This window comes from Eupeodes corollae, chromosome 1 (assembly GCF_945859685.1).
Source record: "Eupeodes corollae chromosome 1, idEupCoro1.1, whole genome shotgun sequence".
Lineage (NCBI taxonomy): Eukaryota > Metazoa > Arthropoda > Insecta > Diptera > Syrphidae > Eupeodes > Eupeodes corollae.
In genome coordinates, this window is record NC_079147.1 from 169,705,299 (window position 1) to 169,712,235 (window position 6,937).

The following is a 6,937-nucleotide window of genomic DNA, read 5'->3' on the forward strand; positions in this document are numbered from 1 at the left end:
TGAATAAGTGTTTGGACATTTCAAGTACAAGTACTTGTAATTAAACTTATTTGTGATCATTTTTCCTAACTGTGACTAATATAACCATTCGCTGTATCACGAAAATTCTAATATTGTTCCTTACACATAAAAAAGGTAAAGTTCACTTCTTTATTTCAATTTTCAAAAAAATTTGTGTATTTACTAGTTTATTTATATATTTTTTTTTTAATATTTGTCCACTAACTTTTCAACTAAATATTTTGCTCTGAACTCTTCACATATCGACGCCCTCATCAGCAGACCTCGTATATCCGCATTAAAATGATATTTCAAATCTAATTATATATATATAGTTTGGCATTTAATAAAGGTAACGAACTCCAGAGTTAAAATATTTAGCCTCGGAACTCTGGGAACTTGTTGAAATTTTAGACTTGTGAGTTACGACGTTTTCTTATGACGGTGAAGATATTGTTGTCTTATAATAGTTTTTGATTTTTTTAATATTTTCCCCCACTAATTTCTGAATAACAAAAATTATATATATGTGCAGTCAACAACAACATTTGACAGTGATCATAGTCTGCATGAAGAACTTTACGGAGAATCGCCAAAACACAACAATGTTTTCCGTCCATCTTTATCAGCTGGCACATTCTATCAGCAATCCACAGTGATAAGTAAAAGTGGACTAGTTGGTGAATTACTTGATAGATGCCAACGTCATCAGCGTGATTTATTTTCCGGTGAGGTTGGTATACCTCATGTCAATACTCATGTTGGCTCTGTTATTCATACTTCTGAGACTATAGCAATGCACCATCAACAGCATCATAAGGACCAAACACCTACATTAACACCCAGTAAAACATCAATCAATGATACTAATAGCAGAAGTAAGTATAGTAAGCTTAAAAATAAGTCACATGAGTACCGTCAGAAACTTGGTCTACCAAATTTCAACTATAAAAGTGCCACTAACATTCCCCTTACCGAATCCTTTTCAAATAAAACTAATCATGAATCGCAAAATCACATCAACAATGTTTTTTTTAAGTCAGAAAACCTTCATTTTCCCTTTTCAAAATCTTATGACAACCTTCAAGTAAAACATAATAAATTATCCCCATTTTTTAATGGTCTTGACAATGACTATCGAAAAAGGTACTTGAAATCAATGACTAATAACAGTACAAGCAATTTAAACCCGAAATATTTCAAACATGAAGAACATGATGACTTCTACACGGACGATTTTTCGGCGAAAAGCTGCGACGGGAAAAAAGAAATTGAAAATCTTACTTTAAAACAAAAGCAAGTTTCCCGAAAGGGTGCAGCTCCGCAGCCACCAACGCCATCGACTCGATCTGAAGTAGCACCAAAATTAGGCCCAACAAAACCAGTTCCCCCGCCAAAACCACTTAACAAACGCTCAAATCTTGGTAATATTTTTGAACACATTAAAATCTCAAACACTAAACATGCACGTTCAAAAACACAACTGGACGTTATCTCTAAGAACAAAGATTTGCAACCGAAAGCTGCCCACAAATATGTCAAGCAATTTGATTTTCATAATGGCAACGAAGTTGACTGCGATGCCAAGAATGACGAAGAATGTAAGTACTCAAATGATTTCCTTCGAGGTACGATAGTAAGTCAATCTTTTATAAAAAATCCTTAGGAACAAATTTCAAACTCAATATTATCACCTCCTTTAAACCATATAACCTCAAAAAAAATGATTTTCTAGGAGACCAAAAATCTCAGTCAATAAAGTACTGTTATAAAAATGAGACATTCGTTGTTGATGATGATATTTTAGTGGAAAAAATAGACAATTAAATAATGTAGCGAGCAATCATCATCGGAATTTCGCACTCTGTATCAAAAGTAGTTTTGATGATTCTATATAACTTGCAGATAGTATCTTTGAAGATGGCACTTACCAAAAAAAGCCCTTTGTAAAGAAATTCTAGTTCTTTTCAACAAAGCACATTTTATAACTCAGAGATTTAATAATTTTCTGCCAATCGTCGAATAAATTTAGTCATAATGTAAATATTTAAAATTTATATGCAAGTTTTTACAAGATTTTGATTGGTTTTTTAAGGACTAAAGTAACGATTACAATGTTAGGGGCCAATTATTGCTATCATTAAAATCGATCCGGAACAAATTTTAAACCGATGTTTCCTTTGTTTAGAAATGAAAATTATATACTGATTGATCGTAAATCACACAAAGAATTTTTTTTAAGAAAAAGAGTGTAATTCCACATTTATTTAAAACGACCTGTCAAAATATCCAATGCTTGTTTTCAATGATGAAAACGAATGATAGCTCAATAGCTGTAACTGGCGCCTCCTAATATTTTATTTCCAAGGAGAAAGCGTTGTGATCCACAATAATATTTTCCTATTGGTGCCCTGAAGTATGCACATTATATGTTCTGTAGTAATTGTATAGGTAATATATAAAAATGGAAAGAGTTTAGTCAAATATTGATGTTTCAATAATTATTTTTTGTTGAAATATTAAGGTGTTAAATCAATTTTGTAGTTTTATTTCATGAATACGTACATAAGTAATTTGCTTATTTATTATTGTGAAATAATTTAAGCAAATATGGATTTGTTTAACGTTTTCGAATTTCAAAATTAACGTTTTTAATGATAATGAAAACAATAAACATGCCTGACGATTGCCATTCTTTATAATTTATTTTTTATACCCATTGGCCAAGCGAGGATGCTCATCCATACATTTCATACAATTTTGCAACAGTTTTTTTGTAACGGATCATTTACGTCTGATGAGGTACCCTCACCAACTTATATTCATTTTTAGATTCCTATTCTTGTTCTTCGGATGTGGACTACCAACGACGGAAAATGATAAGCTCATTAAATTCTGATCTTGACAGCATTGTCTAATGGAGAATACAAAATCGTATAGAATTTAATGATTCGCAAACTTAATGCAATCTACTGCCGCTAAAGGGTGCCACTATCAATGGGTGGATTTTGCATGGAGGAGACTGAACAGCTTTCAGTTCTAGCTATGTGCATCACAAACCACTTATTGTGGAGTGATCACATATTTGACATAACTAAAAAAATGCTAAGTGTTTAGGTTTTCTGAGACGATGAAAAAAGTTCTTTACCCCTTCTGATCTGGCTATAATCTACAAAGCTTTTATTCCTCCAAAACTCGAGTATAATTCTCATATTCAAAATAACGAACTTGAATCTTCTGGATAGAATTGAAAAGAGAGCTCTTAAAATGAAAGGAGTTCATTCTTTTACTGAGATATTTGCTTCTCTTGAACTGTAAGGTCTCATGCCTATTATTTTTTTATCGTTATTTTTATTAACAATGCTTTAGTGGAATATCCAGTTGCATTCCTCCCCTTAAACAATACCCATACATCTAGGAATGCTCATCAGCTTACCCTTGAGCCCAATTTCGGGCGTGCGTAGTGTTAAGTACAGAGGTTCTTTCTTTAGCCACACTACACGAATGTGGAATGCCACACAATGTGCGAACGTCATCATTCCTGTTGTGACATTCCTTTATATCCCCACTCACGAGCTTCTCGCAGACGCAAAATTCGACCGACACGAAACAGACGTATCTGATTCTACTGCACACTTCCACGAACAGCGGCGATCTTGCATTTCCACCATGAACCGGTATTGACCACGAAACGTTGAATAAACGACTAGGAATGTACCATGTTCCTTATAGGAAGGGTTCAATGCGCATCGTAGATGCTAGAGAAAATGTATTTATCATTTCAAAGTGTTGCTCAAAGCTGATGATTTAGCTTTAGTGACTGATTAAAAGAAGATATTTTGACAGGGAGTAAAAGAAGCAATATATCCACCACGAGTTGTCAAAATCAACCCGTTCCCTTTTTAACTCCAACGACGAAGAAGCCTTTCAGGTCGGGGCTTTAAATATGTCGTACAAGCCCCATAAGGTTTTTACTAAGTAGTTCAACCTAACTGGAACTGTAGACGACGAAGCCGCGCCGTTGAATCCATCCGTCTAAATAATAGGAGAGGTTCCTTAGTTGAAACACGAGGATTTGGGTTAAACAATTGTTTCTGGGAGTGATGAGAAGTCAATCATACCAAAGATTGCATGTAGAATAAAGGGAATATTAGCGACTGCACGAGAAAAGAAATCGATTAATTATTTTGATCAATAAAGCCATATGCTTGCCGCATAAGTTTGATATTTATTCCAAGCGGAAAGCGAACACAATTTTATGGGGCAAGTCTTTTTGAGCAATCGTACATTTGCTACAGTTTTAAAAGATTTTAATGTACACTAATCTGTTAGTATCCCTCCTATTTTTCTAAAAATGTGTTCCTCAACGCGTAAGCTGCCCTCTCCTTCCTACTTTACAGTTCACTCAGTTTAGATAGTATATCGCATTTCTCCACAGGGATATACCCTAATCAAGTTATTTTATCAAATATACGCATATTTTTGTTTTCGATTTATCTGTTCTTCGTTTGGTCTTTCAGATCGTTCAATGCAAGTAGTATCGAACGGGTTCAAATCTGATATCAGCAAAATAAACTTTGGTGAGCCCTGGTTTTGTCTCCGAAACTCTTCATGCCTGGTTTTGTCTCCGACACCTTTTCTTATTTTTATAAAAGGTCTTTTTTTTTAAATTCCTAATCAACTAAATTGTTTCGCTGACGAAATACCCGCAACTTTTCATATTCGTGTTTAGATTTTCATCCTTGTTCTTCCGAGCTGAACTATCAACGGCAGCCAATGATAAGCTTAATAAATTCTGATATTGAATTATGGGTAATGGGAAACTCAATACTGACTCCTGTCTCAAAAGTGTGAGCCTTCCTTTCACACTTTGGTATTTCGCAAATCGTATCTTGTGGAGTGATCACATGTTTGAATTCGCCAAAAGCGCTTCTAACCGTTAAATTGTTTCTCTTAAAAGTTTGTTGTCAATTAATAAATAAACAATTTTTTATTGCAATAACCAGTTGCATTTCTTCCTCAAACAATTCAACCATAATACCCGAACTTCATTTTTATCCGATTGTGAGCATACCGTTTAGTGCAGACATGTCTCCTTTCTATTTAAATCCTCCTCTTACTAAAAAGGTTTTAAACGTTGCTTAGCATAAAACGATCTTTACGTTCTCTATGTTTCCTTATATACTTTTTTAAATATAAAAATAGCAAGCAGACTGGACACACACCGCCGCGGTCGCCGTGCCGTTATGTCAAATATTATTCAAAGAAAAAAAAGAGGCTGGGATGCTACCCACACTGATAACTTCCCATCCAAATAAAAAAATATTATAGGTTAGATAAATAATTTGAAGCCAATATCTTAATTTGTTCTTTCTTATAAGTTTTTTGTTACTTTTGTTGCTTTTCGTGTTTTTAAATTCTTTTAAGAACAACATCTTGAACACAATACCTTTATTTTTTCACGAGATATCGAGAATTGAACATCGATTTTTACCCATTTTTTTCGATTTTAATAAAAAAGACCGGCTGTTGTATTTTTATTCAAATTTTACTGAATGTCGAAAACTATATATTCTTTAAGACGAAATTAATTTGAAACCAATATCTTAAATTTTCAGAAAGATATTTTAGTCGAAAATATTTGTTTATCATGTTTTAGTTATATTTTGTATGTTTTTTAAAAATTGTCAAAATATGTTTTTAAATATTTTTTTTTTTTATCCGATGGAAATCTTCAAAAGACACTCGGTAAGAATCGGTACCGAGTAGTGTGGGACTCTTACCGCACTAAAACCACCGGTGAATCAGGACCAATCTATGAAAGATCGACAAATGATTTTTATTTCTTAATTTTTAAATCGCATTGGGGGAAGTTTAAGGTTATAACACTTTCCCGTAGCTTTTAGCCCATCAGCTCATGAGGCTTGGTTCTTCTTAATCTCCGAACATTGTCTCGTACATTTAATACGGTCTCCATTTCAGAGTTAGTATGACTTTGCAGTCGCTAATTGTGTGATACAGCGTGTTTCTTAACCACTTCTGTAACCATTTCAATTTGAAGGTCACGATGTAGATCGCTATTTCTTATATACCAAGGGGCATTTATTATTCCACGAAGGACCTTGCTTTGGAATTTTTGGATGGGTTCAGCATTTGTTTTCTTTGTACAGCCCCATAGTTGGATGCCATATGTCCAAACGGGTTTCAATACTTGCTTATATAACATTAGTTTGTTCTGGATAGATAGGTCAGAGTTCTTTCCTATTAACCAGTACATTTTTCTGTACTTCAAGTTTAGTTCTTCTCTTTTCTTTTTGATGTGTTCTTTCCATTTAAGCTTTTTAAATATGAAATTAGTGTTAAGCCAATATTTCAAATATTTTTGAAAATATATTTGAATCGACAGTCAATTTTTACCAACTTTTAAGCAAAGTGTTTTTGGTCAATTCAATTTTTACCAACATTTTACCAGATGTTTGAAACGTTATTCTTCGTTGAATAAAATTATATTGGAGTTAACATCATTTTTTGTTCGTACAATTTCGAGGTGACAATTATTTTTTTTGCAGTTTTCTGATTTATAAAAACCGTTATTTGAATTTTTTCAAGTCGATGGCGTTATTGGATTGTGAGATATTTTGGGTTAACCATGTTCAAATTTTTTAAATTGATATGATAAAAAACACCTGTTGCAGCTTTAAGCATCATTATCTTTATAACAAAATGCATTTGGAGTCGATATCTCCGCTGGTTCTTGAAATATGGCCTACGAAAAAAGCTTCCCGATTGTACGGACGTACAGACGTACGTTTACACTCACGCACAGACATCTCTCTAAAAATATTTTTAGAGGCCTTGAAACGTCGAGAAATGTCAAAGTTTTCAATTCGGCAAATTACAATAACTTTCTACAGGAACTTTCAAATCAGATATAAGT

General features: G+C 33.4%; 1 protein-coding gene across 3 annotated transcripts in view; it reads left to right on the plus strand.

Annotated features, from left to right (window-relative positions):
- The window catches only part of LOC129954106 (hemicentin-2), a 125,576-nt gene extending 123,183 nt beyond the window's left edge, over nt 1-2,393 (plus strand). For all 3 annotated transcript variants that reach the window (XM_056067785.1, XM_056067787.1, XM_056067786.1), the window contains exon 16: nt 536-2,393. In XM_056067785.1, coding sequence (XP_055923760.1) covers nt 536-1,666 — 1,131 coding nt within the window. In that variant the 3' untranslated portion in view covers nt 1,667-2,393. The remainder of the gene's footprint in view (nt 1-535) is intronic.
- The last annotated feature ends 4,544 nt before the right edge of the window (nt 2,394-6,937 follow it).